Source organism: Crocodylus siamensis, chromosome 13, assembly GCF_052110815.1.
Source record: "Crocodylus siamensis isolate JL-2025a chromosome 13, ASM5211081v1, whole genome shotgun sequence".
Classification (NCBI taxonomy): Eukaryota; Metazoa; Chordata; order Crocodylia; family Crocodylidae; genus Crocodylus; species Crocodylus siamensis.
In genome coordinates, this window is record NC_143407.1 from 16,771,231 (window position 1) to 16,796,599 (window position 25,369).

The 25,369-nt window shown below is 47.0% G+C and overlaps 1 protein-coding gene across 5 annotated transcripts in view; it reads right to left on the minus strand.

The window, feature by feature from the left end:
• Nucleotides 1-461: 461 nt before the first annotated feature.
• The window catches only part of MTMR4 (myotubularin related protein 4), an 84,952-nt gene continuing 60,044 nt past the window's right edge, over nucleotides 462-25,369 (minus strand). For all 5 annotated transcript variants that reach the window (XM_090024984.1, XM_090024981.1, XM_090024983.1 and 2 more), the window contains 15 exons: nucleotides 24,585-24,667; nucleotides 24,120-24,286; nucleotides 22,990-23,086; nucleotides 16,933-17,046; nucleotides 13,054-13,250; nucleotides 12,584-12,712; nucleotides 12,007-12,118; nucleotides 10,988-11,183; nucleotides 10,263-10,448; nucleotides 7,491-7,661; nucleotides 7,204-7,358; nucleotides 4,040-5,309; nucleotides 3,430-3,540; nucleotides 3,004-3,092; nucleotides 462-2,738 (listed from right to left, as the gene is read on the minus strand). In XM_090024984.1, coding sequence (XP_089881110.1) covers nucleotides 2,561-2,738; nucleotides 3,004-3,092; nucleotides 3,430-3,540; nucleotides 4,040-5,309; nucleotides 7,204-7,358; nucleotides 7,491-7,661; nucleotides 10,263-10,448; nucleotides 10,988-11,183; nucleotides 12,007-12,118; nucleotides 12,584-12,712; nucleotides 13,054-13,250; nucleotides 16,933-17,046; nucleotides 22,990-23,086; nucleotides 24,120-24,286; nucleotides 24,585-24,667 — 3,255 coding nt within the window. In that variant the 3' untranslated portion in view covers nucleotides 462-2,560. The remainder of the gene's footprint in view (nucleotides 2,739-3,003; nucleotides 3,093-3,429; nucleotides 3,541-4,039; nucleotides 5,310-7,203; nucleotides 7,359-7,490; nucleotides 7,662-10,262; nucleotides 10,449-10,987; nucleotides 11,184-12,006; nucleotides 12,119-12,583; nucleotides 12,713-13,053; nucleotides 13,251-16,932; nucleotides 17,047-22,989; nucleotides 23,087-24,119; nucleotides 24,287-24,584; nucleotides 24,668-25,369) is intronic.

The following is a 25,369-nucleotide window of genomic DNA, read 5'->3' on the forward strand; positions in this document are numbered from 1 at the left end:
TCAGACGAAAAATTGAAGAAAGCTGGTTCTTAATGAAATAGATGACAAGCTCTATCTTAAGCCAAACTAGCCAGGAGGAATGCAAGAAGAGGCAAGGCACAGGGCACACTACACAGGTACCATTTGGGCAGACATATCTAAACTTAATTGCTGGAGGCACATGCACCCCGACTTCAGGAGTGCTGGTGAGAAGTTGAAACTCCTCACCCAGCTATCTAGAGAACAGCCTGGGGAGAGCTCCACCATTCTTCTGGGAGCAGCACTCCCAATTTGCTGACAAAAAGGCAGCGTGGCTTGGTGGAAATAGTTTCTGCTCCACTTCTAGCCATTGGCTGTGGGATGAATCATGAGTCCAAGACATCTTAATCATTGGAAGAGGCAGCAAACAATAGCTGAGGATATGTCTGAGGAAGGAATAGTAGTCCCATAGTCCAAAGCAATGATGGGCCCAAACACAGCAGCACTAATATAGAGACTTTATTTCAACTGTATTAGAGTTTTACAGCACATATCATTTGTTACAACCCGACTGAACTGATTTTGGAGTTTTGGGCCCAAAAGCAGTTTGGATTAACCAAGCCTGAATCAAAGGGTCCAGGGTTACGGGGCCTGATTCTCTGCTGCCTTGATGCCAGCAAACACTTTTACCTATGCAACCTACTGCAAATTTCAAGGCAGGGGAGAATCAGCAGTACAGTGTCTGTTTCCCTTCTCAAAGCCACATTGTTTGCTCCCAGTATGGAAGAGCAGATACAGTCTCTTCAGATGACACTAGCTTTGTTTATACTGTTGGGATATGAGAGAGAGAGAGAGAGAGAGAGAGAGAGAGGGAGAGAGAGAGAGAGAGAGAGAGAGGGACAGAGGCTGGCATGTAAAAGTACAGGAAAGGAATCTTTATTCCACTCCTTCAATTGAACTTTACAAACCACTGGCAATAAATATCTGGGCAATCAGAGTGTGATATCAAGAGTTTGCCTAGTTATTTACTAGATCAGGCAGGGGCTCACAGCCCCTCCCCCTATGGAGTCTCAGCTCCTGAAGTGTAAGATATGTGGGGTCTTCTCATTCAGTTTTGAGAGAAACAATCTACACTGCTATAAAGAAATGTCCTTGGTTCCATGCTTTTCCTCCTCACACCCATCAACATCTCTGCAGGTTTATTAGGAATAAGGTAGCATGGAAATTGCCTATAAGGATCCAGGATAGGGCAGAAACTCATCTGTAATCCATATCTTTCTAAATTCAAATCCCAGTTAGTTCTCCTTAAATGAGCTGGGATACCTGGCATCTAGAGTATGGAAGCAGTAGAGAAGCAATTACTATAGATTTCAAAATGGGCAACTCTAAATTTGATTTCTGTACAGCAGATAAAAGGAAGACAAATTCAAGAGAGACTTCTAGGTGGTATCAGCATGAATCAGAGACTGTTTCTGTTGTGTAGAAGCAGATGCCTATTACTGTATCTTTTGGTTATACATACTAACGTGAAATCACAGACTGCAAAGTCCCCATTGGCTGGCATTCTCCCCCATCCCCATTTGGTATTAATGCTTCATTCTCCCTTCTTCGGGTGACATTAAGTGCACAGAAAAATATAGCAGCATTTGGACTGAAACCCTCACATACACCAAACAGCACATTCCAGGAGGTAAAACAACACATTATGGTCTATACCCTCCAGATGTCAAGTTTTCAGGATAAAGAACAACAGGAAATTGAGGAGATGGCAGCAGCAAAAGGGGGAAGAGCAACACAGGAGCACAAGTTGTTGTGTTTCCATGCCTGGAGAGGATCACAAGGTCATTCCTGTGTTAGCACTAGGCTGTGACACTGCCAGAGTCTAGGAAAACAAAGTTAGAGCAGGAAGTGAACAAACCAGTCTCCCTCCTCCCCACACACTAATGATGGAGGGCAGAGTCTAGTGCATTCCCCATTCCCAGCAGGACATGGACATCAGTGAAGATCTGCTTGGCCTCAGAGAGAAGCCCTTTCTCGCTTTCATACAGAAGGCAATCCTTTTCTACAATCAAGAGAAAGTCAGCTCAGTGGTGGCTAGTGAGTCCAGACCCCTCATCCACCAAGCCAGCTGCAAACCTAACTCAATGAAAAGAGAACCAACAGAACCTCTACAGACTGAGCCTTTCTGCTTCGATGTTGCCCAGAGTCTGCCCTCTTCCTTCTTCTACAATACTGCCTGTCTTTGGATGGGAAAGTTTGGTTCTAAACATGCCATTCTATTGCTTTTAGGGTACTTTGCACAGGCAGTATCTGTGAAAACACTGCTGTCCAGCCCATAGGGTAGGAGGTTGTGGTCCCCTATTTAGGCCTAGGTGGTCAGACCATAGCGTGTGGCCACACTGTTACCAAAGTGGGGGGCCCCACTGTTTTCTCTAATCTGAATTCCTCTGCTCCGGACTGATATGGGACTGCTGAAGACAGTGCATTTGAGCTTGGTGTTTAAGTGCCACACCAAAGGCCTTCAAAACTACAGCAGAGGCAGGGCCTTCCCTCAAATTTTGAGTGAAAAGGCAGAGCTTCGATAGGGTCCCTTATCCATCGTTCAGCTGGAAGCTGTAGCAATTGGCTTCTTCAGATGTTGGCTCATGAGCTCCCTGGCACGAGACACCTGGATGTGATCATAACATGAGTTGCAGACAAGGACTGGGTCATAGAGCTGTTGATCAGGAATGGGCAGCTTCAGGTGGCAGCAGCCAGCACAGAACACGTTTCCACAGTTCCTGTCAAAGGTTAATGAAAAAAACAATGATGGCAGGGAAGGAGACAGTCATAACTCCAGAAAGCACAGACAATCTATGCATAGATCAAGCTAATCAACCCCCCTTGCCCCCAGATCTTTGGCTCTTTTTGTAGTCTAGATATTGCCAGAAGGAGGATCAGAGACCCCAGAGACAGCAGGGATAGGCAAACAAAGGGAGAGTCAGTGGCCTTAGGGGGAGGGTATGCAGGGGTGGGTCGAGCTGTACAAGAAGTGGCTGCATTTACCTGCAGTGGTGCCTCCGTTTGGCTAGCCAGAATTCACAATCACAGTTAAAGCAGTGTGAGGCCATGTGGTCTGGAACCCAACGTGTAACCTGGAAAATATCAGCCCATATCAGCACCACACACTAGAAGCAGTGTGTCCATAATGCCATATCACTAAGCACACCAACACCTCAAGATTTGAGTCTGAGTTAAACATTGCCTTGCAGTGGGCCCACACCTTATGTACCATTGCATGTCCTCCAGCTTCACTCCGCACTTCCTCCTGTTACATCACAGCTAGCAAGGGAAGCAGGAAAGCAATCCCACCCTGTGTCACGTTGGAGGGCAAGACCTGCTACACTGCAGCATCTATCACTGTCAGAACTGCCGTATGGTGGACAAACCCATCATGGCTATAGGGTACCACTGCTGTACAGGGACACACACCTCAGTCTCCTTCTTATCAACAGGCTCCCAGCTTGCTTCAGAGAGGCAGTCCTCACTGTGATCAGAGCAGAAATCCTCTGTGTCACTGCCATCAGATTCTTTCAGACAGGTCTGCAGAGAGAAACCAAAGTCAAAAAGGCCATCAGCCACTTCCAACACAGGCCCAAGCATGTTCTCACTCCCCAGCCCCTCTCCAAAGAGCTCATGAAGGGAAAATGGGCCTGTCACTCTCCAGAGCAGGGAACAAAGGCAGGAGAATACAGGACCAGACTGGAGTGATCCCTAGACTCTTCAGAAGCAAATGGAGAGTTGATGAAGGAATCTTTAGGTAGTAAGAGAGTGACTGCCAGGGGGATATGATATCCAGATGAAAGGGGTACCTGCTTCTGGGAAGTAAATTCTCGGACACTGCAGCTCTGGGGGAAGGGAGAACAATACTATGATGAGCACAGGAATGACATCAATCTTTGCCCCCAAAGGTATGTGAGTCAGCCAACATATGCCCAAGGAGGACAAAAGAAAGGCTGGTGAAGGCCAAACAGTCAAGGATCACTGCTAGGTCAGAAGCTGCTGCATTGTGGGAGATGGCACCTGAGAACTTATCACTTACAAAGTCATCCTCGTAGTCCATCTGGGGCTCAGCTGGGGGAACGCAGAAGTGACGTATATCCAGCCTTAGCTGGAGCTCTCGCACCTGCCTGCGCAATTGCTCCACCTCCTGTTTGTAACTGGCTTCAATCTGCCGCAGCCTGTGCTGGATCACATCAGTGGGAAAAGGAAGTCCATCATCATCTAGGTAGACAGGAGGCACAGGAGATGGGCATTTTGGTGGCACATGCTTGGGGCCAGATACCTGCTTTAGATGGCAAGGTAACCATGGCCAGTTAGACTTCACCACAGGGCCTGTGCAGTGGGCACTGGGGTGGCCAGGGCAGACTGAGGGCTTTACACCTTCTCTTGGAGACCACGGACCATTGAAGTAGAGCCCTGGTGTCCGCAACTGTTTGCTGCTCAACCTCTTGTAACAACATCCATGGGAAAGGAGCCGTCTGGGCGCAGGCTCTCCATTGGGTAGTGATGTTGCCATCCCCTGGAAGCTGTCCCAGTTGGAACCCAAAAGGGAGAATTCACTGGTCTGACTCTGGGAAATTGGCTTTCGCCACAGCTCTAGTGGCACTTTTCCTAGCCGGCCTGTTTCCTCACAGTGCCCAATCCTGCCATTTTTGCTTTTGCCAGTGTTTTCATCTTGGTAGGGAATGCTTAGCCTATGGCCCAAGGTAGCCTGACCAGGAACATTTGGTGCTGGGGGGTCCTGACTGAAAATGCCTGCGGCAGGAGGTAAAGTGTCTTGATAAAGAGGTCTCACATGGCCATATCTTCCATGGGATTCCAGGCTGGCTTTTGAAGGCTCATCAGAACATGTTTCAATCTGCTCCCCAGAACTAGCACAAGTCCTGTAAAAGTCCTCCTGTTGAGGAGAGCTTGGAGCTGGGCCTACACCAGCTACATCCTTCAGATTTGGCCTGTTTCCCACTTCTGCCTCAGGAGAGATGTTATTCAGTAGTGAAGGCACCCAGTTGCTTAGTGGCTCACACTGCTGTGCTGGATGATCCATGCTCCTGTCAAATTTACTGTTGCTGGCATGCAAGGGGGAAGTTTCTTTCTGCTCTCCCTGTACCTTCTGTGTTTCCCTCACAGGCACCGCACTGCCTTCCTCTAAAAGCAATTCGCTGCCATCTGTGCTGGCATATCTGGGCTCCAGGCTCACTCTGACCTCCTGACAGTGGTTGTTCAGGTTTGGATCACTAGAAGTACGGGTCAGCGGACTGTTGGAGTCGCAAGCTGAAAGCAGGTCATCCATGGATCTTGTCTTTGGTAACCTGGAACAAGAAGGCAAAGCCTTGACCTCAGGGGAAAGGTCTAAATCACAAAAAAGGCCCTTTTACTACAATAAATCTTGTTGACTGCTTTTGCTATAGGAAACCTTGGAGCCCAAGATGGGGGATGGAACTGTTCACTGCACACATGGCTGTTATCAGCTGGTGGCAGGATGCACTGAAGCATCAACAGAACTGTCACTCATCACATGAAATATATGTTATAGCCAGTATGTGACAAGTAAGCAAAAGTTAGGGTTCTTCCTAGCCATTTCACATCTATAAAGTACCATGGCACAGTTGGGACATCACCTTAGAGGCCCATTACAGCCAACAAAAACATCTTTCAATTTGTAATTGCTACATGAGGCTGGGATGGGATTTTAGAATGGGTCTGTGTACCCAGATAACTGCTTAAGTACAGCGCTAGGAGGAGTCTCCCTTCTGATCCCCACTGCCAGTTCCTCAGATGTTACTGTATTTTTTTTCATACAACATATCCTGAAATATTATATTCACCTTGTTTTTGAAAGGCAGAATGAAGGAAACAAGATTTTTCTACAGTTATAGCTGTAAACAGCAAGGACAAAACCTAATTCTGGGGTGGCTTGCCCTGTCTTCCTGTCTTAACTGAAGCTGAAGCCCCAGCTGCTGCTGAAGACTTGTCTCTATGGGTGAATCTATGATTCTGAAGAGCTAAAGAGGCTGTGAAATCAGAAGAGTGAGACAAGGAGCAGCTAGCAGGCAGCAACATTGCCCTAGGAAAGGTTAGCCTAAGTAGTGGAACATCAAGATCATTAGAAAAGAAAGATGATTGTTAACACCTGTGGAGTAAAGAACAATAAGCCATTAAGACTACTTCCTCCCTCAGCTACTTGAATAGTAATGTCATACCTGCTGCACTGTGGCACAGTGACAACACACAGGGGTTGCATGGGGGTGCATGTGTACCCCCTGAGAGCGCTGGTGCACCCCCTGACAGTGAGCATTCCCCACTTAGGCAATAGGCCGGGGGGGGCAGGTGAGAGCACTGGTGACCCCTTGAATGCACTGGCCGGGCAGTGCAGGTACCAGGAGAAGTGATTCCTATAGTCCCCCCACGGCTGATTGCACCAACTGGGGGAGGGTCCCCACACATTTGGTGCGATTAGCTGTGGGGAGACTGCCCCCCCGCAAGTTGCTGACTGGCTGGTGTGGGGGCAAGTGCCCCCCTGACTCAGGACACAGCAGTCACCCATACTGTGGAACATGAATCAAAGCAGGGTGCATTTCTATCCAGGGCAGAAAATCAGCTTCCCTGATTAATACACGCCCCCCAATTTTGGGGGAGCTGAGTCTTTGGGCAAAGGTATTATTGTATGCATGGTACTCTCTCTACTCAGAAGGATTTGTCTGAAAGAGTGTTCTTTACCTGTGCATAGCTGGCCCATCAAGGATCTCACACATGGAACTGAAGGCAAAGGCAGCATCAGAGGTAGGCTGAAAATGCCAAGCCAACTAACTGTGGAGCTGCAATGATGCAGACAATCCTAGTTTGTGACCTCTTTTTCACATAACACCCTACCTAGGAGCTTTTGTTTACTCAGGACACTGGTATTTGCACTGTTAGAAGGTGGCCTCAGGATCAGTACATGTAGCATTCCTAAACTTGATATGGTGGGGAGGTGTGTTCACTCTCTTCTAGGTGGCCCCCTAAGAACCTGGAGAGACAAAAAGGGCTGGCAAGTGCAGGACACTATCAGGACAGCCAAAGGCATCACAAAGATGGCATGTGCTCATCAGGGCAGACGCAATGCTATGTGTTGTGTCAGCCAAAGGGGTTGTCTGTGGGAGCAGGAAGGAAATGCAGGACTGTGTGAACAGCAGGGAATCTGAGCTTGAAGCTGTTTTCTCTTACCTGTCCAAAGATCTGCCACTGAACTCCTGGCTTTGGGATCCTGAAGGCAAGTAGAGGTCCATGCCCTCCTCCCCTAGAGGACAGGGGGATGATGCTGGGAGATACACTGCTGTCCAGAGATACAGCGCTCGCACATGGCACACTGGGTGCAGCACCTTCAGGAAAAGTGACATGCAGGGAGACAGCAGAAGACAGGAGGCTTTTACCCACCCAAAACCTCCCAGATCCTGCCTCCCTATTCAAACATGCCCTTCTACTCAAATACCTGGACTGGGAGTTCTGCTCACCTGCTCAGAGCTGGCCATGTAGAGGAGGTTGTGGAAGTTCTTGTTGCCAGCTCTCAGGAGTGACCACACCGAGCAGGTGCGTTTATATATGTTGTGCATCTCTCGCTCAAAAGGGCTGTTGCCCAGGAAGGTCCCGTACAGGCAGGAGTATGTGTGCTGTACCAGTTTCACCTGTGTCACCAAGAGAAATGAGCAGTTGCCAGGGCCCACAATGCTTCTCACATCCCAGTGGGAACATGACCTCCCACCCTATTTGGGGTTCAGGTCACCCTAAACCATGCTATCCTAACCCAACTCCTGGCCTCTCAGCTTTCCTCATCCATCCTGCGAGAAGATGAAATCAGCTACTTACCTTGCCATGTGCCAGGCAGTCATCCTTCTGTAATTCTGGCTTGCCTTATGTGAGTTAGAAAGCACCATTTGGTCTCCTCCTAGTACTACTTGTGTCTCATGCAACTGGTGTCAGGTGTATAAATTAAGACTTTGGCCGAAATGGAATAAATGAAGCCATCTGAATCTCTCTGTCAGGAAGAGGATTTGGCAGCAGCTATAGCTACTATGCTTCTATGTTTTCCTAGAAGCACATGGGATAACTGAGAAACCACAGGAGGTGAAATCCTTCACTCTTCTCTATGTCGTAGATACAGAAGCCCTGCAGATCTGCAATTTGACTTACTGGGAACTTGAGGGGTTGCAAATTTCTAGACCAAGGTATTCAGAAGCACCATGGACAATGATTCAGGCCAGCATGCCAAATAAACCGTAGTTAAATCACCTGAATTTGAAAAATTGACATATGGGCTAATTAGAAACTACAATTTCTGACACTGGTGACTTGGTTAAGGATATTGCATAAAAGACTTGGCTTTGCTAGGAACAGCAATCACAGAGCTAGTTAAGGGTGTGCTGGTAAATGGAAGCATTACCAGGTAGTGAAAAAACAAAACTGAGTCTGTTTAAAATACATGGCTGAGTCCACATGAGCAGGGGCATGCCTTTGTAGCAGCACAAATAGTAGCAGTGCAAATTTGTGCCACTACTTTGTGCCGCAGTGCACGCACCTGCCATGTGCTTTGCAGTGGGACACATTGTCCCACTCCTCCACATGCTGAAGTGGGGGGCTGGCTAGGTCACAGGGTGCCTCAATAAGGGTTAGCCATTCCCTGCACTGAGGCACCCTGTGCCTTGGCCAGCCAGGAAGCAGCATGCTGAGATGGGGGAGCAGGCAGCCCAGGACTGCCTGCACCCCCATCTACACATGCTGTGGAGTCCCTCTGTGCTGCAGAGTCCCTGGCTAGGGCGCAGAGTGGTTCAAGATTGTTTTCATGTGCCTAAGCATGGGGGCTCCACTGCAGAGCCCCTGCACTGAGACAGGTGGAGCAGCCACTCTGAGGCAGTGTGCCTTGAGATGGGGGAGCAGGCAGCCTGCAGCTCCACAGTGGAGCCCCTGCACTGAGGCACACAGAGACAGGGAAGCAGTAGCCCAGGGCTGCCTATTCCCCTGTTTTGAGGCATCCTGCATCCCAGCCAGCCAGAGAGTGGCTGGTTGTGGTGCAGGGTGCCTCAGCATGGGGCTCCACAGCACAGCATGCATGGGGGCTCTCCAGAGAATGCATCTCTGCATTTGTCTTAGCATCTTCCACTTTGACGCCACTTTTTTCCAGGCTTTTTTTTTTTGCTACTGGGAAATCCCAGTAGCAAGTTTTGCCCCAGCGCTGGAAATTAGCAGCATCGCACACTGATTAATGTGCAACTCATGAGGTTTGCAGTGTCACAAACCACATGTGACTGCATGTTTGGATCCAGTCCATATAACTACAAGAGTAAAACAAGGAGACAAGATTGGTTTGCTACATTAGAGATATTATATCCTAGAAAGGGTCTCCATGCATAAGGAGACCTGTCTTGCATATAATTAAATCCACCCCTTTGCCAGAGGCTGTCTTACTCAGTATAAATTGCAAAGAAGCAACAAATACTCATCAATGCCTAGGAAACAATTTTGGCAAATTTACCAAGATTTGTTCTACAGCCGATTTTTTAGGACCCTGTAAATCAATCATTACTGGAATTGACTGCAATAAAACCCCAGAAAACATAAAAAGAGTGACATTCCTCATTAACATAAAATATGAAGCAGACAAAAATAATCAGTTCACATTATAAAACTGTTCTAATGTGTCTATAGTGAGGTAGAGACCAACAAGAAGGTCCATATTTATTTGAAAAAACATCTCCAAAATCAGATGAACAAGCAGGTCTGTCAACTATTGACTGAAAAGGGTGGAAAAGATATTTTTAAATCTTTCACACTAGAGTGTTTAACCTGTTATCATCACTGAAATGTTCAGGACATAACTATCAAACTGACTCACACCCCACTGTGGCAGCAAAAAAGGCATATTGTAGAATTCCATTAGCATTGCGTAACTGTAAAGAGCTAGAGGTGAACTGACAGTACAATCAAATGCACGTATGTCAGGGCAGACTGCATCAGCCGAGTGGCCACAGTGAGGATACTAGGCTGAGGATTTATACTAATCCAAAAGATCAAATAACGCCAAACAGGCATGCCCCCATTCTGCCTCCACTGCCCAGAGGCCTCACTGGTAGAGACCTCCTTTACCCCATAGCCACTAAAAAAATCCATCTAATAATAAAGTGCTTTTCATTTTCAGAGAAGTCCACCTTGCTTTTCCTAAGCTACAACAAGCTCTAACCATCCCAGTTTTCCCTCTGCCTCAGCTCTTGTTGGATAGGCACAGTTCTTACCAGGAAAGCTTCGTTAAATTCAAAAAGACAGGGGAACTGTTTGAGCAGTTGATGGACAGCATCCAGCCACTGAAGAAACACTGGGCACTGCTCATTCTGATCTTCCACCTTCTCCTGGTGGCCACAGCGATCACCAAATTTGTGGCCAAAATCCAGCCAGTCTGATTCAACCAGCACCTGGAAACCCTGTCAACAATGAAGAAATTTAATTGCAGTGTGGGGTGGCTGCAGCACTGAGCAGCATGAAGCAGCTCCAATAATGCAGGCAGCTTCAGCAGGCTTCTGAAGGGCTAGAGAGGATACTGTACTTGCGCTCAATTCAGGAGCAAAGTAACTTGAAAGCTCATGCTTTTCTAGAAGGATGTGGTTTATTCAAAAGAACTGAACAGATACTTTTTAGAACCTGTAATCAGATGATAAAAGAGTGGCCACTAAATCAATGGAGCAAATCCCTTTGGGTGACATGCAGAGAACATGGTGGGAAACCTGCTGAGCCGTCCTATTTTTACCTCTTTACTAAAGCCCATGGTTTCCACCCAGTGAAATATGCATTACAGAAAAGGTCTAAGGTGGATGGACAGGAAAACCACACTGCAACGAGTCGTGGAAATTCTTACAGAGCAATATAGTGAATAGCAATTCCACTCTGACTTTTTTTCTGCTGTCTGAAGCTTATCACAGGCAAAAGCAACTAAACAGATGCTGAAATAGGAGCACCATTATACCTCCATGGTCCTGTAATATGGGTCCAGAAGAATCTTTGCCAGCGCTACAATCTGTGGGGTTCTGTCCCAGCCATCTGAGCAATGAACCAACACTGGACGCCCCTCTCGATCCACTGCATTGGAGACGAGAACTGCTGCCTTCAACATGATAGAAAGGTGCTGCAGCCATTTGGTGCTCTCCAGGGCTGAAAGCCAGCTAAAGTATGTGCATAGGAAAGGAAGTGGTTTATTGGCTATCTGCTCAAGGACACATCTATCTCAAGATTCCCTAGAGTCCTGAAAATGTTCCTGTTTTTTTCCCACATCATCTCCTACTGAGGCAAGCTGGCCAGCTCAGGAAGAACTATATAGAAGACAGCCACCAAATCCATTTTTTCTGGGACTCAAATACTTGGTGGTCATAGTTTCATAGTTGGTAGGGTCGGAAAGGACCTGAGCAGATCATCAAGTCTGACCCCCTGTCATGGGCAGGAAAGAATGCTGGGGTCAAACGACCCTGGCAAGGTATCTATCTGGCCTCCTTTTAAAGGCCCACAGGGTAAAAGTGAGCACCACTTCCCTTGGAAGTTGGTTGCAGATCCTAGCCGCCCTGACTGTGAAGTAGTGCCTCCTGATATCTAGCATGAATCTACTCTCCATCAACTTATGGCCGTTATTCCTTGTTACTCCCAGCATTACTCCTTGTTACTCTTTACCGAAACACACAGAAGAGACACATTATCAGGGATTACTCTGTCTAACTTTCTCTGGGGATAGTGTTTTACAGGTGTATGAACAAGTCAGTCCCATGCCCATGAAAAAGAGCAACAACATTCCTTCAGAAGTTTCCCTTGCTGGTCACTGGCAATCACAGAGTGTGTAATGCTCAAGCACAGCAAATGTGCTGACATTTCCCTCCCACTCTCTGTTGGCCTGGAACAGGAACAAGGCAGTGAGGATTTCTAGAGGGATAAGGAAAGAAATGAGCAGGGAGAGTAGCAGCCATGATGTCATGATGAACTAAGAGAATGAACACTTACTTGCTAGGATCTGGCATCTGGCTACAGACAGCACGAAGATACTGGAAGCTGTTCCGGATGGCGTGGATGTTGGCCATGCCCATGAACACCACTTCGCAGTTGGGATAATACTCTAAACATAATGCAGAGAAGCTCAGATAAGATCTGCTACACAGTGTGTCATTGCAGGTGTTCTATCACAACCTGGACACAACTTGCAGAACAGGGGCTGCTGCCTCTTACCCAAGTGCATTCTTGACCCCTGCTCATAAGCAGGCAGTCTGTCCCAGAACAGTCTCAAGGATAAGTAGGCAGCTTAGTTGGCAAATGCTTGCAGCGTTTTTTCCAACTATTCAGTTATCTAATAAAAGACATCACATCCACCGAAAGAACCTTGCCTGAGCATGTCCTTAGACCAACATGGCTACAACCAACAACCTTGCAGTACTCTGGAAACTGAAAAAGATTTGTGCGTTGGAAACGCTACTCAGAGGCCGCCCCATCCCACACCATGTACTGAAGGACCCCAACAAATGGGAGAGAGTAAAGCAGGTAGATGCCATGAAATTTGCTACAATGCCCAAATATAGTTGAATACCTTCACATTCACAGCCTCCTCCCTTTGCTCTGTTGGCCACAGCTGCAGTGTAGGACCTGGCATCCAGGATGAGCAGTTTCTGCGGAGCACCTGCATTCTCCACACCTGAACATGCTGTCAGTGAGGAATCTGTAGAGCAAGAACAGGCTGAGCCTCTTTATGGTTGGGTGCCCCTCCCTCCTGTGCCATGGCTGTGCTCCCACTTCACTAAGCTAGTGCTGCCAGACTCTGAAAAAGTGCTTGTTAAAATCTCTGCTCAGTGCAATGCAGTCAAAGTCTGAAAAGGCCTAACCACTAATCTTGGAGCCTGTTTTAAACAGAGCATCAACTCCCCCCCCCACCATGTGGAAAGCCAGCTGCCTGGATTTGCCTGTAGCTCTAATGTAAGCCCCAAGTCTGGAAATCACTGCAGAGAACTAAGCAGCATCTGTGTCTGGAAAGCAGGTGGTGGGAGATGGGGGACATCTTACCAAAGTCTGTGTCACAGGCCTCGTTGCCTTCACTGGTTCCATTTTGGGCCATTCCATTGGCTGCTTTTGCTCCAGGGTTCAAGGCACAGGCTTTGGCAATGGAGGTCACAAGATACTCATCATCAGCATTGCGCCAGCCCCACCAGCTTATTTCTGGCTGACTGCAACGAGCGATCACAGCCCCATTCCGCAGATGTCTGAGAAAGCAAGTGAGTCTGGTCTAGCCCTCTGCAGACACCAGGCAATCTCCCAGCAAATGAACCCCTCTTCATCCAGCTACTACAGGTACTCATCTGTTCCCATGGCTGAACTGCCTACACATGTGATGCTCTTTCTCAACTCTCCTACCCCCAGTGAGGTAGGACGGGACTGTCATTCTTGCCACATATAACTGATACACAGAGACGTTAGGTAAGCATACATGGTGTCTGGGAGACCAGTGTTCTAAGCCCTGTCTCCTAGGTTAGCACACAAGCCACTGGGTCATCCTTGACCCTTTTTAGAGACAGGTGTCCAGTTGTGAGAACTCAACAGCATTCAGAGCAGTTGTACTCCAATGGGCCAAAGTCTCGTCTCATGAACTGTCTCCCTCAGTGCCTGCCCCAGACAGCAATGAGGAGTGCACAGCAGGTTAAATGTAGGGAACAGTGGAGGGGTACAATAGGGTGAAGAGTGGGCAGTTAATGAAAAGAGAAGCTTGTGTTAAAGACCTGGCTCCCCTGTTTGGCCTAAGAAATTTCCAAAAGGAGTGCTCAGGACTTCCCCCCTATGCAGGGAGCAGAAGGAAGGAGGCTTCTGGCCAGAGCATTCTTCCTCTGTTCCTTCTGGGGACTCCCCTGCCCTGTAGGGCAGTTACCAGCACAGGACACATGGCTTTGCTCCCACAAATAAAGAAGACTAAGCCAGATTCTCTGGTCTTTCCAAACTAATATTTGGACCTTCCCAAACTAATGTTTAGCCTGAAGTTCACCAACTTCAGATACAAGTGGGACAAGCAGAGACACTGTTTATAACCACTACACATCAAATATTGACCAAGGCCATCATCCCCAGAAAGAACCAGACTACAAAGGGCAACAATCCATGTGGGCATATTGGGCCAGGGAAGGGCATGCTGGAGAAGAAAATACATGCTTTTGACACCAGCTGAGTGGATGCTGAACAGGTGTCAGCAAGCTTTAGCTACTCCATGTACCACTCCAGCAGTGAAACCTGAAATCAGCATGGCGAGAATGGAGACACAGTACATTTCCTTGTCTCAGCGCTGAACACACTAGGCATAGAAGGATACCACCAAATACATACAGCAGACAGAATGAGGCCCAGGCTGCTGGGGCTGTGGATGTTAGAGATGAGTGTCGGTGTGACCAAATCCAAAGTTAGTTCTTAGTGTGCCAGAAGAGAACAGCAAGACTGTTACTGAATGATTCTGAGGTACAGCTATGTCCAGAGCAGAGAAGCATAAACAAAGCTCATAAAACTGAATCAAATGTCTGTCAAATCAAACTCAACTCAGGAATGACAGAGGATGCTCAACTGCAATGGTTATTTATGTCAAAACTTGTACAGCCTAAGCCCCCGGCTAGAAGTTTCTCACCTAGGCACAATAAAGAAACTTTGAGGACTAGGAAGATGCTTTGGAGGGAAAAAAGTTATCTGTCTCTGCAAGACCTAATGTTCTTTACAACCTATGGTCTGAACTCTAAAGTTGGTGTGCACAGCCTCAACATCAGTCTTTTGGCCAGAACCCTCTTTTAGGGTCACACTAAGCATCCCCTAGCCAAAAGTTTCTGATCCTGGGTGCATGTGAAGCACTCATGTGGACAGACAAGCATGACAAGCGTGCAAGAAAGAATATAACCTACTGGTGTCAAATTTACCTGGCGGGGCTGCAGTGGTAGCAATGACAGAGATCCATGTGGTGGCAGCAACAACAGTGGTGGTGGCTGCAGCCACCACAGTGATGACAGCGTAAGCAGCCATGGGCAGACAGCCTCTTGCCATGGCAGCAGGTCAGATGACCAAAAGCTGTGTGACACAGCCCTTGTTTGCCCACTTGCTTCTGAGGGCCACAGGGGGCACCAGAATCTACAGCAGATCACACCCACCACCACTCACACCTATATTCCCTACTTCCAGTAGTCCAGCTGACCAAATGGAGCAGCTCCATGGGCCATATATTTGACACCTGTGACATAACTTATTTAATATTTCTTTCCCATAACTTCATTGAAGCCTGCCAAGAATTACAGCTATGAGTATGATGTACCAAAGGAGTTGTGTGATAACATTTTTATACTAAAACTATTGCAACATAATATTACATTGATAAACATTCAGTCAAGAAAGGCAGAAAATCAGACATCACACCTCATCTCTGGTGGGGACACAAAAGATAGACACAGCTCCCAGTCACCTATCATTTCTAAAAAAGACAAGCATTAGGGTAACAGAACTGCGCTCATTTGCGCCAAACCCACCTTCCTTCAATGTAGGATGCAGTTAGCTTTAAATCCAACTTAACAATGGAAAGAGCTGGACTTAGTGCCAACCATGTTTATTATGACCCTGCTGTAAGTGAGATGTGACATTTAGGTTAAGCTCAGTTTGCTACATCCTTTTGTCAGCTTACTTCCATATTTATTAAATAACAGTACCAGGAAACAGAGCTAACACTGCAAGTGCTATCTCCTTTTGAACCTCCTGGCTTTGGGCTCTGGTGTTTTTGGGGACCTTGTATGAAATTCCTGAGATTTTTTTTTTTAAAGAAGAAATTGACTGAAGAAAATTTATGGCTAGAGACCCCGAGGACACACCTTGCCAGGTGCACATGGAGTGGGACAGGCTGCTCCTCTCGCTGTGTACCTGATTAGGGAACAATCTATTTCATGCGTGTTACTTTTAATCAGACAGGACTCCCACAGAGCCCTGCGTCATTCATGACAAGGGTTGCTACGTTCTATAGTTACTGTGCACTGTACCATGGTAGGATGGGTCACTGCACAGTGAATGAGATGGGGCTATTCTGCTCATGCAACAGATTCACTACAAGTTTACTACATAAATGCCCTTGTGTGCCCAAGTGTCATTGCCTGCGGACATTGTAGTCAGAAAGTTCCAGCCTTGTCAGAGAGTTACTGTGCATGAATGAAGTACACAGTTCAAAAACTCAGAGAACTCAGTTCAATCAAAAACAATTTGCCCTGGAATATTAAAAAGTACCACCAGTGCCCAAGGGCCAGTGCCTCTGTTAACTGCAGAATTTATACAAGCCACCAGAGCTTTCAAAAGTGTCAAACTCCTGGGGAGGATTTTTTTCTCCCTAGGGGGGAGGGAGTACATTTTACTCTTCACGTTCTTAAAAAGCAGCTGAACCACTTTTGTCTAATCCTTTTCCTAAGTTACCTTTAAGCAAAAAACAGGCCTACAAAGTTTAAGAAAATTACAGTGCCTGGCTACAAGTGCTCTGCAGACCTTAGTTCCAGGTGGCACCTCTAGTAGGGACAGAACTAGCAGCCTTAGCTCCGACTGTACGTAGGGAAACTATGACATCTGATGGGGAATTATATCTTCTTTCCTCGTTGCATAGTGCCCTCCATCAAGGTTCATAGTTGTTGAAGGGGATGATGTGTGTTTGTGTGAGTGCCCTCCATCAAGGTTCATAGTTGTTGAAGGGGATGATGTGTGTTTGTGTGGGCTCCCAACAGAGAGAGCACAAAGAAATTTCCAAAGTAGCTGGCTGGAGGTACAAGCACACAACCTGATTTCTAATTGTGCTCCAGTCACAGTACCCAGAGTGTACTGACCCTAGGGCAGGATTCGTGATGTTATGTATCATAGGCTAGGAGGGAAAGGACAGCTATTGCAGATTCTTTTTACCTGTATACAACAACAGGGATCCTTTTCCAAGACCTAAAGGAGGCCACATTCTCCAGCTCTTTGTCTGTGATCCAGACCGGAACTAGCAGCTTCTGGGGATAACTGGTGCAGAGTCTAGAAAGAGAAGGTAATAAGGCAGAGATCAGAGCTGGGCAATCTGAATATGCATTTTTCCATCTCTCTACAGGGAGAACAGGTCTATTCGAACATGACTAATGACCACAATGAGCTTTGGGTGATTATTCCCAGCTGCCATGAGACCAACAATCATTTGTTTAAACAGCTATCTTAAGAAAAAGAGACGTGGACTGGGCTGTGTGAGACTGGACATCCCAGGACAAATCATCATCACAGAGCATTTGGTAAGAAGTCCTGCCCTCCCCAAAGGAACACAGGGCAAGAGAACATCCCATTAGACCTGGGCAATCCTTACAGGTGTAAGGAGGCAAGTCACACACCAGGAAATTAGTAGATGGTGAGGGCCAGAAAGAGGATGAGAATAGCCCCTACTCATTTATTACGGGGACAAAGGGTTTTATTATTAAGTGGGTTATTTTTCTTTATTCCTAGTGCAACTACAACTTCCACAAGCCCTTCCTGGTGCCTCTTTTCTTCCTGCTAAGACACCATCGAAAGCTAAGAAACCAAAGGCTCAAGTAAGAACCCAAAGCAAGATCCCAGTTGAACAGAGCTAGAACAATTAGAAAAAATGGAGCCAAAACCAAAAGGATACCACAGTTTTTATCTGTCTCAAGAGCAAAGGTTGTCCAGTGCTGCCTTGTGCCATTTTAGAACATGGGGAATGGTTAAGCTTAAACTTTACACAGAATGCCTGCAACATACCTCTAACTTGGGGGTAGGCAATTATTTTAGCTGGTGGGTCACTTAATGAATTTTGGTGAGCTGCTGAGGGCCGCATGCATAAAATCTTTCAGAAGATATAATTTTAACAAATTGTAGATAAAAAACAAATCTTATACTAAAAACCAAACAGCTATTGTAACATTTCAATTTTATTTCTAAATCAGGGAAAATTATTTTTAGGTTTTCTTGAATAGTATAGAGGCAATTGAAGAATAGCTCAAAATAAAGTAGGGGTGCACTAATAGACATTTTTTTGAGCTGATACCTATGGCCATATCAGCTGATACTGATCTGATTTTAATGAGCGATATTGGCTGATACAGGGCGGCTAGGATCTGGAACCAATTTCCAAGCAAAGTGGTGCTGGCTCCTACCCTGGGGGTCTTTAAGAGGAGGCTGGATGAACACCTTGCTGGGGTTTGACCCCAGTACTTTTTCCTGCCATGGCAGGGGGTCGGACTTGATGATCTGCTCAGGTCCCTTCCGACTCTACCAAGTATGAAACTATGATCTGATTGCTGATATGCAGCCAGGCAGCTTGGAGAGTAGTGTCCAGCTGGTAAGTCTGTTGTGGGGGAAGGGGCAAGGGGGAAGGAAGAGGTGAAGTAGGAGGCAGATCAAGGCCCCAGCGGTGAGGGAGGGAGGGGAGCTGGAGCAGGAGCAGGAGCAGAGGCAGGTGCTGCACAGCCAGGGTGGGGCACAGGACAAAGCAGCGAGTGGCTCATCCAAACAGGGTGCAGGGTGGCTCCTGCCACTGCATGCACCCTGGGAGGACATGTGGGGCGTGTGCCCCAGGATTTGTGTGCAGGGCAAGGGCAGGCTGCTGCTGCAGGCAGGCTGGGGACAGCACCACCTCTTCCCAGTGGGGGGGGCTGAGTAGAAGGTGGCTGAGAGTTGGAGCCATGCACACTGGGGCAGAAGCTGCCTGGCTACAGCTTCCCACCCCTCCTGGCTGGGCATGTGGTGCCTGGCACGCATCCCCATGCTACCTGCTGCCCAAAGTGGTGCAGCAGGGGCAGGAGGAAGAGAACCACTGGAGGCTGAGGGAGCCAAGCAGTATGTGGGTGGCTGCAGCCATACTGGAAGCTGCTCTGCCAGAAAGTTGTGCATGCTGGTCAGGGCTTGGCCCCAATCAGAGCACTGTGCGCTGGATGCAATTAATTGATGCGTGCCTGCCCACAAGCTGGATCCAATATGTTGATGGGCCGAATTTGGCCTGTGGGATTCTTCTATAAGGACAGCAATAGCCATTAGAAACAGTAGCTCATTATTCCAGCTCTGCCCGGCTACAATCTCACTTTGGGTTCTTATTTGGGCCCTTGGTTTGTTGACTTTTGGTGGTATTAGAGGAGGAAGAAGAAAAAGGCACCAAAAAGGGCTTGGGAGTGGTGTGCAAGTGGGATGTCTGAATAAGCAGGCATGCGGAAAAATGAAGAGACAGCCATTGTTTGTCTTATGTTCCACAGAACTGAACTCTAGCATTCACCCGCAGGAAAGATGATGGGCAGAACCTTACTAGTCATACCTACCCACAGAAACTCTAGGTGAAAAGAATTCTCACGTGCAAATGGAGGATCAGCAGAAGTCAGCTCACTATCAACTTTCAAGCTGAATACTACTGGTTTCCATGCAGAGGGATGAGCTACTCCTCCTGAGAGATTGCCAGTAGGTGGAATAAGGCAGATACAGTAATGAAAAATATCACTGCACTGCATGGGGCATTTCTCCAGGAGAGGAAAGAACATCTGAACAGGCAAAAATAAACTTAATTCTTCTCTTATTGTTAATAAAGTTATAAAATCTGATACAAAGTTATCGAAAGCACATACCTAAGCAATCCACTGACTCTTGTAACTGCACTAAGGGAAATAGTCAAGGCTTGTAATTTTGGCATATTTGAGTCAGACATGACTAAAAGGCAGCTCATAGAGAAGTGCATGTACTATGGCTGCCATTTTAGCCAACTTACAGGTGAATGTCCTAGGGACCTTCAAAGCTACAAGCAGGAGGCCATACCTTCCCAGCTGGGTGTGTAACACACTCACCACCTCTGCTAACTCTATACGAGATGGCAGACTTACACTCCACAGTGGGTTTCATGTGCTCAAAGTATTGCATGGAAGATTCCTGAATGAGCAGGGTTTAATCCTAGGAAACACAGGTACAATAGCACAACTACGTAAGTCAGCATGAGCAAAACCTAGAGTGTTCTAGACCTTCAGATGAGCATTTAAATAACACATTTTCACCTTACAACCAATAGTCATTTCAAAGAGTCTATCTCAGCACAGGCACCAGTGTGTATTTTAATGGTATCTGCAACCACTGTGGAGTGTCTACATACTTGCAAGGAAAATGGTCATGGGTGCTAAATGACAGACTTGGATTAAAATAGGGCCCTGTGCTGGAAGGACAGAAGAGAGGCAGGAGAACATGACCTGCCTGCAACAGCAGTGCAGAGAAATCAGAAGCAAGGGAGAGCAAGACTGCAAATAGAACAGAGCTGGAAATGAAACAGGATACTGGGTGAGAATGAATCTTTAATGTGCCCTGGCTTTTGAAAGATGCTATTTTTATTAAAAAAAACAAAGTTCTGACTGTTGTGTGGGATATTTCAGAACACAGATTACATTTTCCAGCAAGTGTGTGGGATGCTATACAAATACTATTTAGGGTGTGATGGACAGGGACCTGCTGTATAATTATGACTATTCTATGTGACCTAGTTACTGAGAAAAATGACATATTAGCAATAGTATAATGTTTATTTTACGCTTATTTTTTTTTTAATTCAGTGAGGCCTATTGCCCGGAAGGATATGATGGTTCCCAGATAAGAACATCCCACACACACTTGAAAGTTAATGGCAAAGTTATTAACTCTGAGGATCCTATATCCTGTTTCCAGCAAATTGGTTTTGACAATGCTGGGAACTAACAGATAAAAGGGCTATAAACAGGTAAAGAGTAACCTGACTCTTGTGGAGGGGGTGGGGATGGTAAAGATCAAAGGCTGAGCAGTATTTGAAGATAAATTCCCTGAAGCAGGGAGAGGGAACTGGTTTCTGAGTTAAGGGAACAGTTTATGTTGCTCAAACCTTAACAGGTTTCAAGGAGTGTACTGGAAGTTTCACCTTTCCAGTCCCCTTGTGCAAAAGACAGGAAGACCTCAGGTAAGCCAAGCTGGATATGTATATAGTCTATCTATTAAGACAGGCAAGAATGTTTTCGGGCGATATCTTTTACTGGACCAATTGCACAGTTGGTATAAAAATCAGACAAACTTTCAAATGCAAAGAATTCTTCATTGGGTTTTTTTAAGGTCTTTTTTCCTTGCTTTGGTTATCATAAAATTATACCTTGCTTTAAGACACTCTGGTCAGTGGCTGCCAATGATTCTGGCCAATAATTGTGAACAAAGTAATTGCAGGTCTTGATCCTAAGCCAGGCCTACTGTAATAATCATGGTGGGTACCAGAGGACCACAGTCTCAAGGCCTGAAAGGCAGAGAACCACAGAATTCCATCCCAAGAAGATGACAGCTCTTAGCCTGAGACCAAGTATGCACAATACTTGAAGAGACTGAGAGAGGTCAAAGGTGCAGCCAGCCCTGTAACTATAGTAGAAGGCAACACTGAATTCTTGTAAGTCAGAAAAACAGTTCTGATTTATACAGAGACCACAGAGGCTGGATCCAGACGTGCAGGCATGTGCAGTCTCTGGCACCACAAACTGTAGGTCCAGCACATTAAAATCTGCCTTGCCGGGATTACCTGGTAGCAAAAAAACCCCTAAAACACTGTGCAAAAAAGCACTATGGCATGTGCCACAGAAACATGCAGCCACAGACACAGAGGCTTGGTTCTCTTGGGAGATACTTTGGCTGCCAACCAGAACATCTATCCTCCTCTAGTTCCGTCCTGGCTCCTCTAGCACATAGGGAGCTGGGAGGAGTGGGGAAATGGCAGTTTCCCCACAGTGGGGCATTTTGCCCCACAGCAAAGCGCACGTGCAAGGGCATGCACAGCAGCAAAGAAGTAGCGGCCCTGCATGTGGGGACATGCCCAGAGGGAGTTAAGTGAAGTGGACAGCAAGTTCCAGAGAACATTCTGATAGATAAGCAGACACACTGTTTCTTATTCAAAGATCTTTTACAAATTCACAATACAGCCACCACATGACAAGATATGATTAAGTCACTTCAGCTACCTGAATGGTCTTTTGGCCAGCAGGGAAGTTGTGAACCAGGAACTCAGTAAGTTGCTGGATACCAGAGTTTGCAAGGAGATGCACCAGGGGAAAGGATGGGTAGTATAAGGGCAATGTCAAAACAAGAGACAGAGCATTCTTCAAACAGGCTACTGCCATTTTCCCCTCAATTCAGGAAGCTGCCAACCTTGATTTCCTCTGGTAACTGAACAAGCTGTAGGATTCCTCTGGGATTCACAGTGCTCTAGGGGCTTCCTAAAAGGCCACGCACAATGTCTTTCACCTTGAGATGAGGATGTCTGCTGACACAAGACAGCTGCAGGAAAAACTGAGGGAAGTATTTGCTGGATTTCAAAATAGGGCACTTAGGCTCAGCAGAAATAAATGTTGTTTTGAGCTTAGTGTTGATTGTGACACATGAAGAAAAGCTTTTATTGGCTTACTGTCAAGCCCCCAGACTATTATGTGTCTGTTACTGTGCCCAGGAGCCCTACTACTTGGTTCACTAGGAAGCAAAATAAAAGGCTATCCCTAGCCCAAACAGCTTACATTCTACACCACAGGCACCAGGTAGACACAGACACACAAGACACAGATGTACATATAAACAATGAAACAAAGAATATGACACTAAGAACACAGCAATACTGAGTCAGGCATGGGAACCTGGGAATTCTTACCATGTGAATGCTTCAGAGCCCAGGACTGATCAGAAAAAGGAGCTGTACATTAAAGAACTTCTCAGGCAAATCGTTTTAAAGGTTCCAAAATGCTTTAGTTGAAGAACCACACCCATTACATTACAAACTGGACATGGCAGCATTTGTTGCAGTGATGCTAGCCCTGCAGGTTAAGTGCAGTGTTGCTCAAATTACTTGATCTGAGGGGATGGATTTGGTGGGGTCTGGCTTGTACACTTCTCTGTCTGAGGCTTGTCCAGGGTAAGTTGACGAGTTGGGTAGGGTATACCTGGTATACTACTCACTTATAATTGCTGTTGATGTCAGAGACCCTCCAGACATTCTGCAAGTCAAAGCCCATCCTTGCTAACTCCATCTGAAACCGGTATCTTACATGGTCTCCTGGAATAGTAGAAGCACAGGGCAGTTACTGAGGACTGAACAGGACCAAGGAAACAACTCTGTCAGCTGAAGCTTTAGGACCACTAACATAGGGCTAGATGAGAGATAAGCCACATCATGTTATCTTCATAGTATTTTGTGGGAGGACTGAGAGTTCCAAGTGGTTACAGCTGGTTCCATGGTGTTTATTTCTTGTTCTGATTTACAGAAAGTACCTCTCAGTGTCATAGCACAAATACATGGAGACGTGCCAAAGCACTGATGGTTTGATCCCACCCCCTCTTTGTGGGCATGTTCAGAAGAGCACGGACATGTGGCACTGCAAACATGTTTGCAGTGCCACATACTGCACAGTCACGTGTTTTCCATGTTGCTGAAAAGTGGAGCTGGGCTGCCTGGAGCTGTTCTGTGGCTGCTGGCTAGGCTCTGCAGGATCGCCACAGCTGCAGCCCCGGGAGGCCCCCATAACCCCAAGTAAAGCTGCTGGGGCCAGCACAGTTTTGGCCCCTGCCTCCCTTACCACTCCTAGGGTAACTTGGCACATGTGGCACGGGTGTTCCCCAGGGACAAGTAGCTGTTGCACAAGGTACAATGCTGCTATTTGTCCCCAGGGAAGCAAACGGCTGTGCTCATCTGGACATGGCCTGTGAGTTACCATAGCAGCAGCTTCAGAGGAAGAAACAAGGAAGCCCCCTAGTGGTCAATTGTGAAATAATCATGTCCCAGGAATATTTCTTCTAGATTCCTCAAGCAGAGTTGACTTGTTCCCAGTGCATACAAGTTTCTCTCTCTGACACTTTTGTCCAATATGACTCCAGATGTTTCCATTACCTGGGCCAGTGTCAGACCCTATAAAACTATTAAATCCTTGACCTCATTCATAGCAAGGAGTGCCATGGATTACTTGGGTGACTGGATTCTTGGAAGGATTAGTAAAGCCACAAGAGAAGACAAGGTGCACCCTGATAACAGGGTGTGAACAGCACCCCTATGGTCTGCCTCCATCTAGGCAGGCTCTACCTGGGCAACTCACCTGGGCGGCACAGATGTGCATGCTGATCCTCCTCATCAGCACAAACCCCCAAGCACCAGGCATGGTAGGCAAATGCAAACAGGTCCTCAGGCTTAGCAGGGCGGGCAATGGCTCGAGTAAGCCTCTTCAGCCACTCCTGGCACTGCTTAAAGGTGGAAAAATGGCACCTGCAGAACACAAAGACACAAGCTCACTAGGGCCCAGGCAGGAAATACTTGCAGGTAACACCACTCTCTTGCAATTTAACTGGGGGAGGGGGGTACAGTCCAACTTTCCTGGAAGGCCCAAGGGGCTCTGGCCTCCCCTAAGGAAGGCTCAGCCACACCTGTACACAGAAGGCACCTCTAGATGGTGGAGCCTGACAGCTGCGATGGTGAGAAGAGGGGTTCCCCAAGGCTGATGACTGTATCTGGGCCTGGAGAAGCCTTCATGCTGTGGCAGTAGATCATGGGACAGTTTAGCTACCTGATCACTTTGGAGTCCTTGCAGACAATGTGCAGCTGGAACATGTCCCGACACTCCACACTTTCCATCATCCTCAAAGGCACCTAAAGCAGGCAGACATAGGACATCATAAAACTTCTCACACTGATCAGCACCCCAGCCCTGGTCAAGGCTCTGTAAGCCAGGGTTTGAAGTAAGCAACAGGACGTTCCCTAGTTTATGCAGCTTTATAATTGAGAAGCTTGAGTTTCCCTTAAGGAGAAACACAAGACCTCCCTCCACCCCCCCGGTCATGGTCTCACTGTCAGGGAAAGGCTCACTGGGTACTAAAGAACATTGATGGCACTTGATACTAGTGATACAGGCTTCCTGGATTCATCCTAGTAAGCAAAGGGGATCACAGATAGAGAGGGGGCAAGATAAGCAGGCAAATTTGGGTGAGAGACCCTCATGTGTATAATGCTGTGGGAGGAAGTCTTGAACTTCTGCAGTGTGGTCACAGATCCAGGTGCCCTGCCCCTAGTCTCAATACAAGAGAAGTGAGTTTTAGGTTGGGCTGCAAAAGCCCTTCTCACATGTCTTACAATCCAACTATTCCGCACTGGTGAGGCCACATTTGGAGTACTGTGTCCAGTTTTGGGCCCCCACTACAGAAAGGATATGGACAAACTGGAGAGAGTCTGGCAGAGGGCAATGAAAATGGTTAGAGGGCTAGGGCACATTACTTCTGAGAGGCTGAGAGAACTGGGTTTATTTAGTCCATAGAAGAGAAGACTGAGCAGGGATTTAACAGTAGCCTTCAACTA